The 22,267-nt window shown below is 40.5% G+C and overlaps 1 protein-coding gene and 1 pseudogene across 1 annotated transcript; one reads left to right on the top strand and one right to left on the bottom strand.

Annotated features, from left to right (window-relative positions):
• The first annotated feature begins 6,903 nt into the window (after nt 1–6,903).
• LOC121749221 lies at nt 6,904–13,923 on the top strand (annotated as a pseudogene).
• A 19-nt stretch (nt 13,924–13,942) lies between these two features.
• Nucleotides 13,943–16,390, bottom strand: LOC121746972 (probable serine/threonine-protein kinase PBL21). Its single transcript, XM_042140944.1, has 6 exons — nt 15,976–16,390; nt 15,787–15,896; nt 14,956–15,724; nt 14,582–14,821; nt 14,355–14,504; nt 13,943–14,257 (listed from the first exon to the last, which is right to left on the bottom strand). Exons 1-6 carry the CDS (start codon nt 16,222–16,224, stop codon nt 14,114–14,116), a joined length of 1,662 nt encoding a protein of 553 aa, XP_041996878.1. The 5' UTR covers nt 16,225–16,390; the 3' UTR covers nt 13,943–14,113.
• Between the last annotated feature and the right edge of the window lie 5,877 nt (nt 16,391–22,267).

The raw sequence follows: 22,267 nt of genomic DNA, 5'->3' as shown, positions 1-22,267 counted from the left end.
GAAATTATAAAGAAACACAGATTAAATACGTGGAACTTGGGAGCTTGGTCGCTTTACATTTGCAGATTAGTTTAGTGATGTGCTACTTGATAGACTTGAGAACAAACCTTTTTCTTTATTTTTTATTCAAAACTTCTGAATTATGGCCTACATTTGGAATTTGGATTTAGGTGTCTGGAACTTTGAATTATGCAATCATCGTGTTACGTTATGCTCTATCCGTCCACCATTATTAGTCTCATTTTTCATGGCGATATATATTTTAAAAAATATTAAGAAAAATGGATAGAAAGAAGGTAGTGGAATATTTGTCTCACTTGTATATACTCCGTATTAGATTTAAATGAGATGTGAGTGGAAAGATTTAGTGGAATGTGAGACTCTATTACTATTTATAGTAAAAGTGAACCGAGACTCTTATTCGTGGACGAACTAAAATAGAAAAACGAGACTCCTATTCGCAAACGGAGAGAGTATTATTATATGTTTATTATGTAAACATGTTGGGTATAGTTTCATGTATTATTCAACTAATTTAAAATTTTCTCCTTTAAAATTGAGAATCAAATATTTGAATGTATGTTTATACTCTCTTTATCTTATGTTAGTCGCACTTTTATTATAAGTCGTAAATTTGAGATTGATTTTTTGGTATACTTAAATTAGTAATTTAAGTGTAATGAGAGATCATTTTATAAAAAAACACTGTAATTAACTTTAATAAGTATAATGAACCGAATATTTAGGTGGACTTGCAACTTAAAATAATATATTTAAATTGCAGTATTTGTTTCTAAAAAATATTCAAATATTAATTGATTTCCATGTCCAATCCCATGATGATAAATGTTTTAATTATATATATTCATCACGACAATTAAATGTTTAAAGTGAACTAAGACACAAAAACGTACAAATACAAATGTTTATAGAGTATTTTAAATGGAAAGAAAAGTCAGCACAAAAAACTGGACAAAGCATACGATATATAGCCACAGAGATTTAAGAAAGTTCCATTGCTTCAGCTTATATTATTTACATATATTAATTGAGATATAACCTCCATGATACTTATAAAATGCAAGTTGAAATACAAGTCAAATTAAGAATATAATAGTAGTATATCTCATCAATGTCCAAGTTGTCAAACGCGTAATCCCAAATCCCAATCGTCTCACTCCTGATTGATTATAAGTTACTACTATACGTTACCAAGGTTTGGGAACTGGCGGTTCACGGTTCGGAACCGCCGGTTCCAGTTCAAGAAAGGCGTGAACCTGAACCGGCCCGGCCAAGGTTCGGCGGTTCCGGTTACTGAACCGTGAACCGCCAGAACCGGCGGTGCATATCCGGTTCCGGGCTGGTTTGTCCGGTTCGGCGATTCATTTTATTATTTTACATTGTAATTTTGTAAATTTGTAATTCAAGTAAAATATGTAAATATATTTGCATAAATAAAATTAGAATAAAGCGATGTTCAAATGCAATTTTATTGATACAAATTACAACTTCAAAATTACAAATTACAACTTTAAAATTGCAAATTACAACTTTAAAATTACAAATTACAACTTAAAATTTACAAATTACAACTTAAAAATTATAAATTACAAAAGACTTAAAGTCTTGATTACAATTTACAAATTACATATTCGAAACAAAGGGGAGAAAAAAAATAAAGGAAAAGGACTCGAGCTCAACTTAAATTTAAAATTTAAGTTGAGATGCTTACGTATCCTCAATGCCCAATTGCATTTTGGAATCAAAGTCCACGTAGTTCTCTTACCTTGCTTACCTTTTTGGCTTGATCGGAGGAATTGGCGCCTACTCTTCTTCGTCGGGGAAGTAGTCTTGGTCGGGTTGTACTACTTGATTGTCCCAATCCGGTTCTTGGTCTGTAATTTCGGCGGAGCACCAATCATCAAGTAACATGGTGGCTTCCATATTTTGCCCGGTGAGTCTACTTCTTCTGTCGTCCAAGACGTTGCCTCCAACACTAAAGGCGGACTCGACGGCGACAGTGGAAGCCGGAACCGAAAAGATCTCCTTGGCCATTGATGCAAGGATGGGAAAATCTTTCTCGTGTGATCCCCACCAATCTAGGATGTCGATTTGTTGGGGAACGGGACCTCCTTCTTCCTCATTGAATGAAAAGTGTGAGTCAAAATATAAATCTAACTCACTTGTCGAATTTGCCGTCCTTCCTCCGCTGCTGAAGCCGTATAGGTCCGCCAATTAGGATTGGGCGTCGGGGTCATTAACTTGGAAGAAGCCAAAGTTATGTGTTTGACAGAGGGGTCTAGGTCTCACTTGGTGGGTAGTGTTATACTTGGCTTCGTAATCGTGAAAGAGAGCCCGCAAGTCGAACTCAAAACTTCTTTGGAGGCTTGGGAGGTGGGGGAGGTTTATTTGGAATGTTTGGGCTAGGTTTATGTAGTTGTCGTCGTCCTCGTCAGTTTGCAAAGCTCGGAGTGGTTCAAGATCAATAGAAGCCAAATTGTTGTAATAAAATTCTAAAATTTTGAAAGTACCAACTAGTTTCCACTTTGGATCCAAAACCTTGGCAAGCAAAAAAACAGTTGGGATCTCATTGAAATACTTGAGTCATTTTTCAACCATGTAATATAAAACACACATTAACTCAAGATTGTGTGTGGAATTTTTCATTGCAGTTTTAAAACCAAGTGATATGATCATGGAATGTTCTAAAACACGAACGGATGTGCTATTATACACCCGATAACTCAACAGTGGCATTTCGAAAACCTTTGAATAATTTAAATAAGCTCATGCTTTGATCCCAACAAGAAGATGTTAGATATAAATCATCAACATGGTAAGTTCTATAAAAATCAACCAAATATTCTATATGCTCTAATGTAGAATGCAACATATCATATGTAGAGTTTCATCTAGTAGACACGTCTAAAGTAAAAGTTGTGTACCTTATTTTCTTCTAGTGGCAATACTTCTTCCACGCCTTGCCAATTTGAGGCTTCTAGTAAATCAAGGATACAGCTGTAGTAATAGGTTGAATATGTCTTTGCCATAAAGACAAAACATCTTGTACACATAAGTTTAAAATATGACAAATACATCGTTGGTGAAAATACTTACCACTTATCACCGGGGAGCAAGCCGCAATTAAATCGGATATACTTGCGGTGTTAGCGGTTGCGTTATCAAAACCAACCGAAAATATCTTGTTGCATAACTCATACTCATTCAAAACTTGAATAATTAGAGATGCAATTGCTTGTGCGGTGTGTGAGGAAGGAAATTGTCTAAAACCAATTAAACGTTTATTTAAAGACCAACTATTGTCTATAAAATGACATGAAATTCCCATGTAAGAATTTCGTTGGAAAGAATCCGTCCACACATCGGAGCAAATATTAACTTTGTGCCCCAAAGTGGATAGAAATTTTCCAACCTCTCTTTTTTTGTCAAAAAACTGACGATTGTTAGATCTTTGAGCAGTAGAGGGAGAATTCTTTTTGTAGCAACATTAAAAGAGGTTTGCATAGTAACTTCATATTTTTTGTCATTAAAAAAATTGAACGGCAAATGTTTCATTGCCGCCCATCTTATCATAGCATCGATAACATTTTTGGGGTCATATTTAAATAGAGGCGTACCTGTTTGAGACGATGAGCCGTAGGGGAAGTTTATTTGGCTTTGGGACTTAGTATGCCCATATTCCACGGGGTGTTTTGACTTCAAATGGCGATGGAGAGTACCAAATCCCCCACCGGTTCCAAATGGATAGACTTTATCGCAATAGTTGCAGTATGCTTTGAACTCACTTGTCTCCACGGTAGTGGTCGGATCATTAGGATTTGAAATTACCACCGGGACCTTCTTGTAATGTTTGGTGAAAATATCGGATTTCAACTTGGGAGGCATCTTCTTCTTTTGTCGTCCTGCGGAAGGAGGAGGAGCATCGGCCTCCTCATCATCATTTTCGCCTACTTGACCGGTGCTAGAAGGGGGGAATTGATGCGATCCATCACCGCCTTCGTCCGACGATAGATTCACATCGTACTCGAAACGCGAAGCCGAATGTGAATGCCCCTTGTTGGTCGTCGTCGTCGGCGGCGAGGGCAAGTAACAAGGCCGCATTTCGATCTTTTTCCTCCTACGAAAATTATACAACTAAGTAAAAATACTAACACAAAAATAAAACACATAGACACATAGATGATGAAAAATGAAATTATAAATTTAATAAAAATGAATTAACAAAAAAACTAAAACATATTAGAACTTACTTGAGCTCGAAGAGCGGCTCGCCTTCCCACCTCCTCCGCAACTTGTGCTCTAGTAGGGGCACGTCGACGACGAGTATCACTTTGATCTTGGGCAATTCCTTTGCCCCGATCACCACCACGACGAGATGAAGACATGATATTTATGAAAATTGAAAGTGGAGAATAGAGAATAGTGTGATTGTGTGAAGATGATAACGTGAACAACGTGAGTAAATTATGAGCGCAAATAACGTAAACAACTTGAGAGAATGAGGATGGAGAAGAGAGAAATTGAGATTGAGAAGAGAAATTCTTATTAACACAAGAATGAGGTGAGTAGAAATGAAGAGGAGGGGTATTTATAGGGGAAAATTGTGATTAAATTTTAAAAAAAAATTCAAATTTTGAAATTTTGAAAATCCGGCAAACATAAGTAAAAGGTAAAAATTAGGCTTAATATCTAAACTCATGTGGACAAATCATGCGTTGCTAAAAGAGAGGTTTGAAAAGGAGAAGGAAAGCACGAAGAAATCTAAAAGTTTCAGGGGTATTACCTCTAGGAAGAGCGGTCGGAGGGGAGCGGCAGAAGCGAGGTCGACATCATTAGTGCCGCGTTGGCGCCGGAACCGCCGGTTTTCAGCCGGAACCGCCGGTTTCACGCGTAAACTGCCGGTTTTTCGGTGGAAACCGCCGGTTTCGTCAACGGTTTTCTGACAAAAACCGGCGGTTTCTGACCGGTTTCTGAAAAGCCTATTGTTAGGTCGGAAATAGGCCTGAAAAGTTGTCGGGAACCGCCGAACCGGCGGTTGGAAACCGGCGAAACCGGCGGTTACGGTTCGCCTAGAATTGAAACCTGAACCAGCCCGGTGGAACCGGCGGTTCCGGTCACGGTTCGAACCGCCGCCGACGGTTCCGGTGACGGTTCCGGGCCGGTTCAGCCGGTTCGGTTCGGTTTGGTGACGTCTAGTTACTACTACCATGCTGTCCAATAAACAATAGTATAAGTCTTACTAGTATTTTTATTTTTATTTTTAGGGTGGTCTCACTATTTATTAATACATGAAATTATTAATTTTCCTCTTCAACATAAAATAATACTCCTAGGATCAAAGCGAAAACAAATCTTATATCAAAATTAAAATGAAATGTGATTCATTAGATCAAAATATAATATTCCCTCTGCCCTTAAAAATTTGTCACTTAATTCTATTTTCATTCGTCTCCAAAAATTTATCACCTTTTATTTTTATCAGTTTTGGTAGTTTCATATTTCATTAACTCAATTACACTCACATTTTAATATAAAACTAATATATAAAACTAGGACACACATTCCACTAATTTTTTCAAACCATATTCTATTATATTTCTTAAAACTCGTTTTCACTTTGGCAGTGGACCCCACATTCCACTAACTCACATTTTAATATAAAATTAATATATAGAAGTAGGACCAATATTTCACTAACTTTTTCAAACAACTTTCTATTACTCTCTCCGTCTTCAAAGAATATGCATTTTGGGTTGACATGAGTTTTAATGTAAAATGAGTAAAGTAAGAGAGAGATACAGAGAAAAAGTAATAAAAGTATTGTTAGTGGAGAATGAGTCACACTTGAGAGTAAAAAGTTTCAAAATTAGAAAGTACATATTCTTGTGGGACGCACTAAAAAGATATTCTTGTGGGACAGAGAGAGAGGAGTATCATTTTTGGTAGTAGACCTCGCATTCCTCTAAATCATTCTCACTCATATTTTAATATTAATACTCCATCCGTCCGCCAATAAATGTCCCATTTTTTTCTTTTTCGTATATCCGCCAATAAATGTCTCATTTCATTTTTATTATATTTGGTAAATGGACCTTACAATCTACTAACTCATTTTACTCATATTTGAATATAAAACTAATATATATAGGTCTCACATTCCACTAACTTTTCTATCCACTTTATTAGTACATAAAATCAAATAATTTCTTAAAACACGTGTCAGTCATTATGCATTTAATCATGAACGGAGAAAGTATATAAAAGTAGGACCCACTTTCCACTAACTTTTTCAAACCACACTCTATTACATTTCTTAAAACTCATGTCAAGTTATATGGTGGCAAAATTATTAGGGATAAAGGGAATACTATAATATAGGATTAAAGTGAAAACAAATCTTATACTTAAAATTAAAAGACTAAAGTGTGATTCATTAGATCAAAATATAGATAGTGGAAATTTAATTAATTCTTGTTCATTATCTAAACACCGATAGGAGATTTTGGGATAAAATGCTATTGACTTACAAATATATTTATACATATACAATTCTAAAATATATATAACATATTTTTTCAGGATTATATACAACGCACTTATGTACAAAAAAATCAAGATCCCCTATCATAGGAGTGCACGAAACCCTAATGAAAATAAAATAAAATGTAACAATATTTTAAAGACTCTAAAATATCACACATAAAATCAAAATGAGAAGTCTCCTGTGAAATCGCTTCACTTCTAATCTAGATGTGTCCAGTAACTTATTTGTCATTTTATTTTATGTGCAATATATGTCATTGGATATTGTTTTAAACTGAATTCTGTTGAATCTGATATAAAAGTTGTGTAATGATATATGTTAAACACTCCCATAACCAAATGACTAAAATATTAATTAAGATTATTAATTTATGTGTATTTACTAAAATATTATTGCTTTTGGCATTGTTAATTCGTTATGGTGCGTGGAATTAGGAATTAAATAATCCAACACGGGAGGTATAGCTAATTCTAGATGTGCATACAATGCAATAATTATTTGTACGTTGTGCTAAGATATTTGTACAATTGGGATGTGGGATATGGTTTTGGTAGTCTGAACCCACCGCTACGCTATCTATCTATTCCTTGACGCCTTTTGTTTGTCGATTTCAAAGCATCCCCAACGGTCGTGGAATGCTGCTCGTCCGTCCTTGCCGCTGGCAAGGACACGCTCCGCCGCCGCTGCGCTCTTGCCGCTGGCACGGACGTGCTCTTAACTAAGAGCACGGCCGTGCCAGCTGCAAGAGCACAAGGCGTCGATGTGGCATGCTCTGATTGGCCAGTTGATTTATCATTTTTTATTATTATTTTTTTAAAAAATCGAAAAAATCTGAAAATTTCAAAATTAGTTAAAAAAATATTGTCTCACTTCCTAATAAAATATATCCATTTTTTTCACACTTTTAATTTTTTTTCCATCATTTTTACCCCAAAATTCATACTTTCATCTATAAATACTCTCATTTCAAACACAAAAAATGACACTATACTAAACAACTCTCTCAATCTCAATTTTTAGGATTTTAATTATGTAATTTTTAATTTTTAGGAGTTTAATTATGTTATTTTTAATTTTTAGGATTTTAATTATGTCTTTTTTATTTTATTTGTAATTTGTATTATTTATTGTGGTTTTTAATGAATTTTAATATTATGGAAATGTTTTTGTTTAATTGAATTGTGCTCGTCCTTGCGGAAGAGCACAGCTGTGGGTGTTGTGCTCTTGCCAGAGAGCAGGCAGAAAAGGCGGGGCCGGGCCCACAACCGTGCCGCTGGCAAGAGCACGGTTGTGGATGCTCTCACACACATTACATTTTCAACTCGTCTACTAATGCCATTCTGTTTCCAGTTCATCTTCATTCATAATTTAACTTCTCTCTCATCCTCCTATTTAAATCAATCCTTCACAAATCACAACCTCCCAACCCTCAACTTTGGTTCCTTCATTCATTACGATTGTAAACAAGTCCTTGTAATAATCTTGCATATCCTGGTTTTGATTTTGTGTGTGGTCGGAGGCGCGAGAGCCGAGGATCCTTACATATTCTTCACTTGGACGGTGACATTTACCCTTTAGGCGTTCGACAACATGTGTGTATATATATCTACATTCATGCATATATAACAATCTTTGAGATTGTACGTACATTGCTTTGATCTTATTTTTGTCATAAAATCATCGGTTTTAATGTTCGTTTCGTGTATTATCATGCGAACCGCACATATGAACCTGTCTTATCTAAAATAAGAAAAATCTATCATCGTTCTAACGCATGTCATGCACCATTTCAAATGTAGTGTAATATAGATATGTGAGTTTTGATTAATATATAGTAGTACTATTGTTTTCACTACGTAGATTATTAAAAAAAAATTGTTATATGGGGTCGTTAAACATTGCAATAGTGTGTCAGTGATTGAAAGAAGCGAAAATACTCATCTCATTCTATTCGACAAAAGGTGAAATAAACCGTTTATGCATGTATTCATATCCATTATATGTGGATATAAATATTTAACTTTTATTCCAATTTTTCATTTTCAGGGAATTTTAATAAATGGGCAATTTCCAGGACCTGATATATATTCAGTCACAAACGATAACATTATAATCAACGTTTTCAATAATTTGCCAGAGCCATTCCTCCTCTCATGGTAAGTTATAACAATTTCATCAAATTCTTTTTTTATTATTTTTAATCTTTATAAATTAAAACTATTTATATAGCAATCGTGATACACATAATTAACGCGGAATAAATTGTGTAGTACTAGGGCGTGTTCAGTTTCCATTTTTCGCTTTGGGCAGAATTGAAACTGGATGCTAATTGAGTGGGTGGGGCCCACCAATTCTTGAATGAATTAGAACGTTCGGTAAGCTTGAATTGGAATTTTTCTCTGCAACTTATTTAGCCAAAATTATGTGTATGGACTAGAAAAACCCTCCCCCTCCACCATGCGCCACCTCCTCTCCAACACTAATTTGGTTATGTGGAGATGCGTGCAGTTGGGGAATTCATCACTCAACACATTGTTTCCTTCCTCTCATCTATTGCTAATTTCTCAACAAATTTGGCCGTGAATGGAGTCCAGATTACCATGCCCAACGCAATTGCATTACTCTCTCTCACCGTGGTTAGATCTGAATCAGAATCATGAGGATGTGGAGCGACAGCCTCACCGACGCCTCCTCCCTCCGCCGCCCAATCCAACGTCGTCGTCTCCTTCGAGATCCGTCTACACCGCCGTCGCCATCGGCTCCCTCCGCTTCCTCGAGGTTGTCCGCTCCAACATCGCCTCCTCCGGCAGCTCCCATATCCACTATTACCAAGCCAGCCCCCTCTCAATCCGAGACTAGAAAATCATTAGCGTTGCGGGCTGAAAGCCGCATCCTCCGGCGACAATAGTGAGGCGGAATGAATCTTTGTGGAGCAAGAGAGAGAGAGAGAGTCAGTAAAGGGATGAGAAAGAGAAGAAATGAAAATGACTAGGGTAAAAAGGTAATCTTGTTCCAATTCTGGGTTTGACTAGCACGCCCAGTTCCAAAAACCACCTCATCTTCAAGATTTCATTTTGGCCCATTTCCTATAGTAACACTGGGGTAAAAAGATAATCTTGTTCCAATTCTGGGTTTGACTAGCACGCCCACTTCCAAAAACCACCTCATTTTCAAGATTTCATTTTGGCCCATTTCCTATAGTAACAGTGCGGGCCCAACCCATATCTAGGACTTTCAAGGATTTAATACAAGAAACTGAACACTAGATATTACCCAGAATTAGGCCTAATTCTTGGCCCGTTTGTTATATGCAATTCAAATGGATTATTTCAACAGCACGCCTTTAATTTAATATCAATAATTAATCCTCTACATGGTATTATTAAGTGTGAAAGTGGGCTGTCTAATTAGGCATGCAAGCTGCATAAATTATTAATTTATATATAACCTTAGTAGGACTGCGCGTTACGTAAAGAATGTGCTTTGTCACAATCTAAGTCTTAATGCTTTTAATATACATTGATAGCCGTAGGGCTGGCAATTTTCGACACGACACGATAATCTGACACGAATTCGAACGAAATTATTGGGTTGGGCCAAGTCTTATTGGATCTGTGTCCTTATCGGGTTGACCCATTAAGAACCCGATAATTTCGGGTTGGGTTCGGGTCGGATGCGGGTCGGATACGGGTAACCCATTAAGAAATAATATTTTTATTTTTATTATTATTTTAAAAAATACATATTACTTTAATTTTTAAATTTCTTATAAATTAGGTTTAAATAGTATAAAATGAATTTTAATTGTGTAAATTATGTTAAAAATTAAGGTTTAATCGTGTAATATTAGGTTTTAATCGTGCAATATCAGGTTCGGGTTGTTATCGTGTCGTGTCAACCCATATTATATCGTGTCGATAACGGGTTCGTGTCGGGTGCGGGTCGTGTTCGGATTTGAAGGTAGCAGGTCGGGTTCGTGTTCGGATTTACAGTTTCCTTAACAGGTCGAGTTCAGGTTAGACCTTATTGGGTTGGGTCATTATCAGGTTGACCTGATAACGACCCAATCCGCACTATTTGCCAGCCCTAGATAGCCGTATAGGCATTTCTCTCTCTAAGTTTGCTAAAATATATTAGGGATGCGCTTGACATGGAGTCTCTCCATCACAAGATAAGCGAAACATTTTTTAGCACGAAATTTAAAAAGTTAATACATTTTAAGGGTCAAAGTAGATAGAGTAAAGTATGAGATAGAGCAGGTGAAGAAGTAAAATGAAAATAAAGTAAGAGGATAATAAAGTACGAGAGATGATTTTTTGCTAAAAAAATGAATGACTCACTTATAATGGGACATTCTAAAAAGGAATATGACTCGCTTATCTTAAGAATGAGGGGTATTAAGAGTATTAACACAGACCTCTTAAAATCAAAATAATTCAGAGCCCAATATACATAAAGTAAATAAACTAGTCCGTACATTAAATTAATTTGCTTTTATCACAATCAAGTCTAACTAACTGCATTTTTACCTTGCTCGTGCTAATTTGATGATCACATTCTCCCTTCGACTTTAAATGCATGAACGTTACACTTCCTCCCCAAAGTCAATTCTTTTCCTTATAAGTGAAGCATTAAACTTTCTTTTCCTCAATATATCCTTAATTTAAATAAATAAAATCAATAATTTTCAAAATTTCAAATAATCTTAATTACAATTGCACCCTTCTGATAAGTCAAAGCAATGGCCATTCCTAATAAACACATTTTCTATTTCTTACTGTGGACTCAAGAGTGGGGTCCAGCAACGAAAGAACTCGTTCCAAGACGGAGTATATGGGACAGCATGTCCGATCCCTCCTGGCCAGAACTTCACCTACACAATGCAAATGAAAGATCAAACCGGCAACTTCTACTACTCCCCATCTCTCGCTTTCCGCAAAGCTGCCGGTGGATTTGGCGCCATCCGCATCCTCAGTCGCCCCGGAATCCCCGTCCCCTTCCCCGAACCCGACGGCGACTACCAGGGGCGGACCCATATATACTTAGGGTGGGGCTAAAGCCCTTAACAAAATGGTTTTTTAATCTTTTTTCTTTTATAAATATTTAAAATTTATCTAAATTTAAGGCAAATTAGTATATAAAAGCCCTTATAAATAAGCTAAAACACCCAAAAATATACTTTAAAATAAAATTTAGAAATCATAGCCCTTATCGTTATTTATTTTTGCGTCCGCCCCTGGCGACTACACTATCCTTATCGGCGATTGGTACAAAGCCAACCACAAGGTCTCATAATCATTGCACCACCATCTTAATATTTTGCATGATGCATTGTTGTATTTGGAGTTGCAATGACTGAACTTCCATCGTCTCGAAAATGGCAGGTGTTGCAGTCGGTTCTGGACTCAGGGAAAATGCTAACTTTCCCTGACGGCGTTCTCATCAACGGGAATGGTGGAAACAACACTCAGTTTACAGTCGAACAAGGTACGATATAAGTTGTCTAAATTGAGTACTATGGGGTCTACTATCTAAAATGGAAAAAAAAAGTAAGTTTGACTTTTAAATTGTGGACCTCTTAAAATAATAAATTGAGATATTATTTCGTGGACAAGGAGAGTATAACAGAGAAGACTTTTTTTTATTAATTAGTGTGTTGTACGCAGGGAAAACATAGAGGCTGAGAATATCAAATGTGGGATTGAGAAACTCACTGAATTTCAGAATCCAAGGGCACAGCATGAAGCTGGTTGAAGTGGAAGGCACGCACACAGTGCAGACCATGCTATCCTCGCTGGACGTCCATGTAGGCCAGTCCTACTCCGTCCTCATCACCGCTGACCAACCTCCTCAAGACTACCACATTGCCGTCTCGACCCGCTTCTCCTCCCCCCGTCCTCACCTCCACTACTCCACCTCCCGATCCCCTGCCTCCGGCCCTCTTCCCCCTGCCCCCGAAGACGTCCAATGGTCCCTCAACCAGGGCCGTTCCATCAGGTAATACATACGGGTGCTCAGGGGAGCAATAGCCCCCCCTAATTTTTTTTTATTTAAAAAAACAATATTTTGAAATTTATATTATAATATATTTTTCTGTGTCCGCCCCTTTCTAACTTTAACAAAATTTTATAATTTTCGTAACAGGACTAATCTGACAGCGAGTGGACCGAGGCCAAATCCACAAGGCTCGTACCACTGCGGCCAAATCAACATATCAAGCAGCGCTATGATGTGAACGGCGTGTCGTTTGTGGCAGCCGACACGCCCCCTCAAGCTGGCGGACTACTTCAGCATTGACGGGGTGTTCCGCGTCGGGAGCAGCCGTCTCGCGAGACATCCGCAACGACACGGCGGTGATGGGAGCTGACTACAGAACCTTTGTTGAGATTGTGTTTGAGAACAGAGAAAACATCTTGCAGAGCTGGCATCTTGATGGATACTCCTTCTTTGTAGTAGGGTAAGCTCCCTATTAACTCATCTCATTTCATTTGCCACATTTATTTAAGTTAAGATCAATTAGACTATGAAAAGGGAGATGTCTCATTTCTTTTGCCACATTTTTGCAGGATGGATGCAGGTTCTTGGACACCTGATAGCAAGAAACAGTACAATCTTCAAGATGCTGTTTTCCGCTCTACAACACAGGCTAGAATATGTACAAGAATCATAATGTGCCATTTTTAGTATAAATTAAGGTTATTTGTTAACATAACCATTCATCTAATTGAGTGAAATCATAGTCTTTACCTAAACTATCTCATTGCATTTGTTATTTATTCGATTCCCTGTTTGAACTTGCTTGAACTGTTTCATTGTGTTTTTATCTTACAAGACTTTGAATTTTAGCATATGGGACTTATATATTTGGAACTGTTTCAACACAGGTTTATCCCAAGTCTTGGACAGCAGTCTATGTTGCACTAGACAATGTAGGAATGTGGAACCTCAGGTCAGAGTTCTGGGTTCGACAGTACCTCGGACAGCAGTTTTATCTCCGCGTCTATACACCGGTCTAGTCCACCAGAGACGAGTATCTCATTCCTTCAAACGCCCTTCTCTGTGGGAGAGCTGCCGGCAGAAGCTAGTACATAGTAATGCCACTTGTATAACCTCAAAAGTATAGCTTCAAATGCACCTACTTACCGTCTCATTCTTTGTTTTTCTTTAAAATAAGTCATGAAGAAAAATCTATATAAGTTTGAAATATTTCATTCTTTAATTATCATGTTTCATGTTGTGTAGTGTATCAATTCTTGAATTCACAATGGAGTAGTTTTCGCTGTACCTCTTCAAAATAAGTTGTGTAATGTAAGAAAATGCTGCATATGTATGAAATCTTTCATTCTTTTTAGTCCTAATACTAGCACGAGAAATATGTCGTCTACAACGTGCTAAAATTCTTATTGCTCGACAGAAAACAGACATCATATTTCACGACACAACAGAAGATACAGCATAGTATACACTGATAATAAGTATGACAAAAACTGAATGAATCAGTACACTCATACGTATGCACTTGAAATCGAAAAGAGAAACAAGAGTTCATCATCTATAGGCCACATCACCAGAACCCGACTTGGCAAGTCTGCTTAAGTCTCTCTCATTTCCGGGATCCATTTGCACGAGAAGATCCCCACTCCTTTTCTGGATATCTAACACGTGATTTGGCTCTGCGAGGAATTCTAAGATCTGCCAAGAAACAGAAGTAGCTTATTAAAATTTGCCAATTTCTTTTGTAACGGGCACTGTTCTACTAACAGGATCAAAAGAGCAGCAGATGATGTACCGTCTTCATTGTTGGCCTCCTAGAAGACGAATGCAAGAGACACAGGCGTGCTATGATCATCATGGCTTTCATCTCATCATCGTTGTACTCTTCATTTAGGCTGGGATCAATAAGGCGTTCGTATACACCACATGTCAGCAGAGACCTTGCCTGCAATTTTCATCAGTAATCTTGATAAGGTGATAAAAAAAAATTAAACATTTTGGCTCAAAACTAAATTTAATTACCCAAAGAATTAGACTTGCTTCATTTGATGCTTCATTTGTTCTAGTAGCTTCCTTCCCAGTTATCAGTTCCAACAGCAAAATCCCATAAGCATACACATCGACCTTCTCATCAACTTTTCCATACATTATGTACTCCGGGGCTAAGTATCTGAACTTCTCGACTACATGAGCCGGCCTTCTGTATGTAGTGGATCTGCTGACTGACGACAGATTGACTATTGCAGCTCCAAAATCAGACAGCTGGAAAACCAAAGCTAAAGTACTTACAAAGATAAACTGTATAAAATTTTTCCCATTTGTTTTGTTGAAACATTAGTCTTAAAAGGAACATCTTTCTTGAAAGAAATATCACAATGTTGAAATATAAATCTTACTAGTGGCCTTCCATCTTCTTGAAGGAGGATATTTGCTGAGTTGATATCAGTATGTATAATCGGAGGATGGCACGAATGAAGATACTCCAACGCCTTAGCCACACCAAGTGCAACTTGCAGTCTCTCACACCATTTCAACTGGTTAAGCCTTTGCTTGAGGCTTGAATCGCTTAAGCTGTAAACGACTGCACGCATTTCTTTAAAGTTACAATATCCAAGGATTTGAACTATGTTTTCATGTTTCAGGCCACTCAAAACCTCCTCTTCTTGAAGAAAAACTTCTTCAGCCTCATTGGAGCCCGAGTCTCCGAGAACCTTCACTGTCACTGCCTGGCCGTTTGCAAGAACTCCCTTATAGAGTCGACTGTTTGGACCTTCCCCAATCAACATATCAGCTCCAAAACTTCCCGTAGCATGCTTGAGTTCTTTGTACGTGAAGCACCTGTCACGGCCTCTCGTTTCCACCATGACCGATCTTGGGAACAATGTTGGAGACAAATTTCCACTCTGGGATTGCTCTGAAGTTGAAGGTGCTGTTGATGAGGATGGCATGGACCAAGATTTCCTGACTTGAGGCCTGGACATATGTGGATCGGAACTGCTGGATTCTGATAAAGACGACACAAATGTTCGACAAACTCTGGAGCTGGATCCTTGCTGTGAGGTCCCCATCTGTTGTAATATGACTTTCCCTCCACTGTCCATTATCAGAAGCTTGCACGTAGGAGGCAAAGCTTTCAGGCATTTGGCAACAGTTGTACCTTCTGGGCTGCGTACATAAAATCGTTACAACGTAATGGTGGTCAGGGTGGTGAAGAGCAAGAAAATTACCCGCTGCTGCTGCATCCAACAGCAAGAATAGTTGCAAATGTTACTCTAACTTGGTGTGCTAGTTCTGCTATGTAGCAGCTTCCACTACAAATCTTGACTTCAAAATCCACCTTATTACAACATACAATGAATCAAACAAATATGTCTAAAACTTTCACTATGAACAAGAAGCAAAGAAAAGATTCCAACCTGCTTTGATTTGCAGATATCTTCATACATGTGGAATGTATTGGCATCGAAGGCATCATCTTGGTGCTGCTGAACATGAATTGCAAGCACGCTGTCCCCACGCACAACGACCAACTGGAGCAACCTCAACAAAACTTGTCTACTGCAAGTATCAGATTTCAAGCCAACAATGATTCTTCTTCTGCTGCTCACTGCCTTGCTCCTGAGCCGCCCCAGAATCCCTCGAGTCATTCTCAAATTTCCATCCATAACACGCAGTCGATGTTTCTGCTAAAAACGACCATCCCATTGCAGGAAATATCACTTCAGCTCTAGACTAGGCTTGAAAATCTGCCAAACTGCTGTGAGATTTTTCAAATTAGGGAGAGCTGATATTGATAACTGTGGACCCTATGCTTAAATTTGTTGTTGGTTTAAGCATTTAGTGTGATGTCTGACTGGAAATTGATAACATAAAAAACAAGTAATGCAGCTAACTACCATCATAACTTCTGTAGTGAAATTAAATAAATTACTAGCATGCAAACACTTACTACTGTTCTTCTCTAGATTCCTCCATTATTGTTAGGCACGACCATTATTGTTGTCCTTGATAGCCAAACAACAGTGGACTTTCATTAATGATCCAACCCAAACACCCAAAACCATATAGTTTCGAAGCTCTCTTCACGATTGATGGGGTACGTACTAAACAAGCCCAATAGCAGTGACAGCTCGGCCAGCCCAAAGCCCAAGAGTTCAGTTCGGCATTACCAAAGAGTTCGGCCTCAGCCTACAGCTCGGTAAAAGCCAACCAATCAAGCTCTGCTCTCAGGTCGGCATCAAGCTCTACTCTCAGATCGGCAACCAAAGCAGTTCGGTCTCGGTATTCGACCGAACAAGGAGTTAGTGGACCCATACCGGATGTCCAACACACCCACTACCACGTGATGTCAGTTCAGGCCACGATCGTAGGCCATGACCTACGCTTCACCCACGATCTTAGGCCATAACCTACACGACATCCACGACTTAGGGTGGTGACGCAAGCCATGATCTGAGTTCATTATATAAATAGAACTTAGATCTGATAGAAGAGGTTAGAATCTCTCTAGAGAAATAATCATATAGCAAGTCTGTGTTGTAAGCTGTAATTCGCAGATCAAGCAATACAAACCTGCCCCCATTTCGTCAAGGTCGCGACGAAAAAATCAGCGACTTTATGACAAGATTCCACAAGGAATGCCTGCAAGTAGACGATCTCAACGATCTGCTTGTCATCTCGGCATTCCAAAATGGAATCCTGCCCGGAGCTCTCTACAGGAAGCTCGTTGAGTGCGGTCCGCAGACAGCTCAGGAAATGTGGGACATTGCGGACCAGTACTCCCGGGCCGATGAGGCAGACCGTCGCAAACGGTCGTTAGACAGCTCATCGTCCCGAGGAGACAGGAGGAAGCCCGATCATAGCGATCAGGGACATCCTCGCCGGACTCCTTTTGGCGATCAGGGACATCCTCGCCGAACTCCCTTTGAAAGGATTCAAAGGACTCCGGTGCAAGACAGATTGGGACCCCGTCTCAATCCCGAGAAGCCGCCCGCTCAGTTCGTACCGCTGAACAAGCCGAGAGCGGAAATTTTCGAACTGCACTCTGACCTGTTCGAAAAGCCAAAGCGGATGACGAAATCAGCCGCGCGCCGACCCCAGGATAACTACTGCTCCTACCATCAAGACCACGGTCACGATACCGAGGAGTGCAGAAACTTGGCTGCAGGTATCGATGTTCTTGTGAGGGCAGGGACATTGAAAAAATACCAAAGCAAGCAGTCAAAGAAGAATAAGAAGCAGAGAGGGGCGAACTGCGCTCCTCAGGATCCGAAAAGGCAGCCGGATCCCGAAGACGATGACGAGCCGCAATATGATGGAGTAATCCTGACTATTGACGCTCTCCCTGCCGGGAAGACCAAGTCGTCCCTGAAGTCAGAGCGCAGGGGCTCCAATCGAGAGGAGCCAACGCATAAAAGGCTGAAGCAGGACGAAGTGATTACGTTCTCGGATGCTGATCCCGTCCCGGCCATCTCTCCTCACCAAGACGCCATTGTCATCCAAGCCGGAGTGGCAAACAAACTGATCCACAGGGTGTTTGTGGATACAGGAGCGTCAGTCAGCATTCTTTTTAAAGAGTGCTTCGACAAACTAGAAGTGGACCCAGCTCGGCTCAGCCCGGCTCCGCTTCCCCTGAAGAGCTTCGCCCAGGAGGACACCCGCCCTGAAGGTATTATCAGCCTTCCGATCACGGTGGGGAAAGCGCCTACTAGCTCCAGTACGATGATTGAGTTTTTCGTGGTAAAAGCTCGGTCCCCGTACAACGTCATCCTGGGAAGAGACTGGCTCAACACAGTTCGGGCCGTTTGCTCCACCTATCACCTCACCATCAAGATCCCTACTAAAGGAGGGATAGCGGTCATCCGAGGTGACCAAAAAAGAGCAAAGGAATGCCTGCAAATTGCGCTTAGAAGTGCCGAGCAGTCAGATCGGCACCACCAAGCATAGCAATCACAGCAGCCGGAGTCAGAGGCGATGACCGAAGTCATACCGGAGCCGAACTCGATGACAGTTCAGCTGTACGAAGACGATCCATCCAGAACGGTTAAGATCGGCTTCGCGGGAACGCCTCTACTTCGGGAAAAAAACCATCCAGCTCCTCAAGGAGTACAAAGACGTCTTTGCATGGTCTCCGTTGGACATGACCGGAGTGCCCCCCGAGGTAATCACTCATCGTTTAAATATTGATCCTTCGGTCCGGCCGATAAAACAGAAGCAAAGACTCTTTGCGGCAGAACGAAGTCAAGTCATCCATGACGAAGTCCGTCAATTATTGAAGGCGGATGTGTTATTCGAAGTGAAGTATCCTTCGTGGGTGGCCAATCCTGTCATGATCAAGAAAAAGGAAGGAGGATGGCGGATGTGCATAGATTTCACCGATCTAAATAAGCACTGTCCCAAAGATTGCTATCCCCTTCCGAACATAGATAAAAAAGTAGAAGCTCTGATAGGCTTTGAAATTTTTTGTTTTCTTGATCTATACAAAGGATACCATCAGGTTTTAATGGATGAGATTGACGCTTCAAAAACGGCCTTCATTACTGATTTCGGCATTTTCGCTTATAAAAAGATGCCATTCGGTTTAAAGAATGCCGGAGCCACTTATCAAAGGATGGTAGACAAGCTTTTTCGGCACCTGATTGGAAAGGAAGTCGAAGTATATGTTGACGATATAGTCGTCAAGAGCAAAAGCACCTCGGAGTACGAGCACAACCTCAAGTCCACTCTCAACGTGCTCAAGAAAGCCAACCTCAAACTTAATCCCCAAAAGTGTACCTTTTTGGTAGATTCGGGAAAGTTTCTGGGTTGTTGGGTTTCAAAAGACGGACTCAAGGCAAACCCCTCAAAAGTTCAAGTCGTTCAGAACATGGCGATGCCGAAGTCCATACATGACGTGCAAAGGCTAACCGGATGTCTAGCCGCACTGAGTCGATTCCTTTCCCAAGCAGCCGAAAAGCAACTGCCGTTCTTCAAGGTGTTGAAAAAGGCACCAAAGTTCGAGTGGGGAGCCGAGCAGAAAAAGGCCTTTGACGAGCTCAAAAGTTATCTAGCCGAGCTTCCTATTCTCTCTGCTCCAGCCGAAGCCGAAGTACTATTCTTATACTTAGCGGCATCGGATCAAACCATCAGCGCGGTGCTTGTACGAGAAGAAGGCCTAAAGCAGTTTCCCATCTACTTTACAAGCCGAGCATTAAGAGGTCCAGAAACAAGGTATCAACCTCTGGAAAAAATTGCTCTGGCGTTAGTAAATGCAGCAAGGAGACTGCGGCCATACTTCTATGCTCACAAGGTATGCGTCTTAACCGATCTACCTCTTCGGCAAGTTTTGACCAAGCCAGAAGCATCAGGCAGAATCGCCAAGTGGGCTATAGAGTTGGGAGAGCACACAATTGAATATCTACCTCGGAAAGCCATCAAGGGACAAGCCTTGGCAGATTTTCTTGCAGAAGCGAAGTTCGATCAAGCAATTCCTATTATTGCCGAACAGAAGAATTCTGCCAATGCCGAACTAGCACAGCCCTTGGAATCCGAAGTAGAGCCGCCGGACTGCTGGAGCGGATTCGTAGATGGAGCTTCAAACAAGATGGGAAGTGGAGCTGGTATTTTACTTGTCGCTCCCGACGGACACGAGGTAACCTACTCACTTCGTTTCCTATTCCCCACTACTAATAATGAAGCCGAGTACGAAGCCCTCCTGGCCGGACTCCAGTTAGCGCAGAGTCTACTCGTCAAATCTCTCAAAGTCCATTGTGATTCACAAGTCATAGTAAATCACATGTTGGGTACAAGTGAAGCCCGTGACGAGAGAATGAAGAAGTATTTGGACAAAGCGCAAAGCATCAGCCGAAGTTTCTCCTATTTCCGGATAATCCGCATTCCCAGAGCGGAAAATAGCCGAGCAGATACCTTAAGTAAGTTGGCCTCAGATCCGAGCTCAAAGGCGGAAGAATTAATGCATCGAAGCATTGATGAAGCCGAGGTACATTCTGTATCCAGCTCGCCGAACTGGATGACGCCGATCTTGCAGTATCTGGATCAAGGACAATTGCCCGAGGATAAGAGAGAAGCTCGGAAGATCACGTGCCGAGCTCTTCGGTACGAACTTCATGAAGGAGTCCTCTTTAGAAAGTCTTACCTCCAGCCGTTATTGCGGTGCGTAGGACCAGAAGAGACGGACTACATCCTCAGAGAAGTTCATGAAGGATCGTGCGGTAGCCACATCGGAGCCAGAGCTTTAGCTAAAAAAGTTCTGAGATGGGGATATTATTGGCCAACCATGGTACAAGAGGCAGTGCAGCTCGTCAAGAAGTGTACGAAGTGCCAAATTCATGCAAATGTCCCAAGGATGCCGCAGACCGATCTATACACTATGCAAAGCCCTTGGCCTTTCATGCAATGGGGCATAGACATAGTGGGACCACTTCCTCAAGCTCCTCGGCAAATGAAATTCCTTATCGTTGCCGTGGACTACTTCACGAAGTGGGTGGAGGCTGAACCTTTAGCTACGATAACGAGCTCAAAGGCATTGGACTTCGTCTGGAAGAACATAGTGTGCCGATTTGGCATACCCCACATCCTCATCTCGGATAATGGGACTCAGTTCACCGACAAGACGTTCAAGAATTGGTGCCAAGAGCTGAACATTCAACAGCGGTTCACTTCGGTCTCCCATCCCCAAGCAAACGGACAAACGGAAGTAACGAACCGGATTCTGGTGAAAGGGTTAAAAGCTCGGTTAGAACAAGCCAAAGGACAATGGGTAGAAAATCTCCCTCAAGTCCTATGGTCCTACCGAACTACACCCAAAACCTCCAACGGTGAAACTCCGTATAGCCTGGTGTACGGCACTGAAGCCGTAATTCCGGTGGAGATCGGCGTACCCAGTCCCCGAACCCTAAATTTCTCCTCAGAAATGAATGACGACGGACTGAGAGCAGAACTAGATCTCGCCGAAGAAAGAAGAGAATTGGCGTGCATAAAAGCAGCCAAGTATAAGGAGCAAGTAGCCCGGTATTATAACCAAAGGGTGAAAAAGCTTCAATTTCAAGTGGGAGATCTCGTCTTGAGAAACAACGAAGTAAGCCGAGCAGAAAAGCTGGGCAAACTCGAACCCACATGGGAGGGTCCATATCGGGTGTCCGAAGTCCTCGGCAAAGGGTCTTATAAATTGACTCACATGTCAGGAGAACAAGTACCCCGAACATGGCACGTCTCCAACCTCAAGAAGTTCCACTTGTAAGAGACAAAGTCCGGTCAGTCCGTCTCGTGTCTAGTTCGGTCATAGGGGTATGTGTTTTTATTTGTTTGTTTTTTACTTGTACCTTTTACTTGTCGTTTTATAAAAAGTTTAAAGTTTTTTCTTTCGTCTTTTTCATTTTTTCTCTATGTGTTTTGTCCCTATGTGCTTGTCGTCTCTTACAAATGGTACCAAGGTATATCGTTCTTTAAAGACTGATCCCCTTTTTAGATCGATTATTAAAGACTATTGTGAGTCCAAGCTTCCAAGGAGGATATAAGACCACAATTCAGCTTAACAAGCAGTCCGTCTGAAACGAACTGCAATAAGCCAACGATTGTGAGTCCAAGCTTCCAAGGAGGATACAAGACCGCAATTCAGCTTAACAAGCACTTCGTCTGAAACGAACTGCAATAAGGGAAAGTCCGATCCACGCGATAAACCTCGCCGAATTAGGACGACCAAGTTCGGTC

The sequence above is a fragment of the Salvia splendens genome, chromosome 9 (genome assembly GCF_004379255.2).
Source record: "Salvia splendens isolate huo1 chromosome 9, SspV2, whole genome shotgun sequence".
In the NCBI taxonomy this organism is placed as follows: Eukaryota; Viridiplantae; Streptophyta; class Magnoliopsida; order Lamiales; family Lamiaceae; genus Salvia; species Salvia splendens.
Note: the sequence above shows the minus strand (reverse complement) of the source record. Positions and strands in the feature narration are given on the sequence as shown.

Excerpts from the sequence above, each read along its gene's own strand:
- LOC121746972 (XM_042140944.1), bottom strand. The coding sequence starts at position 16,224 with ATGGATGGAAATTTGAGAATGACTCGAGGGATTCTGGGGCGGCTCAGG. Across the intron at positions 15,897-15,975 it reads ATATCTGCAAATCAAAGCAG|GTGGATTTTGAAGTCAAGAT; the intron begins GTTGGAATCTTT and ends TGTTGTAATAAG. Across the intron at positions 15,725-15,786 it reads GTTGGATGCAGCAGCAGCGG|CCCAGAAGGTACAACTGTTG; the intron begins GTAATTTTCTTG and ends TTATGTACGCAG.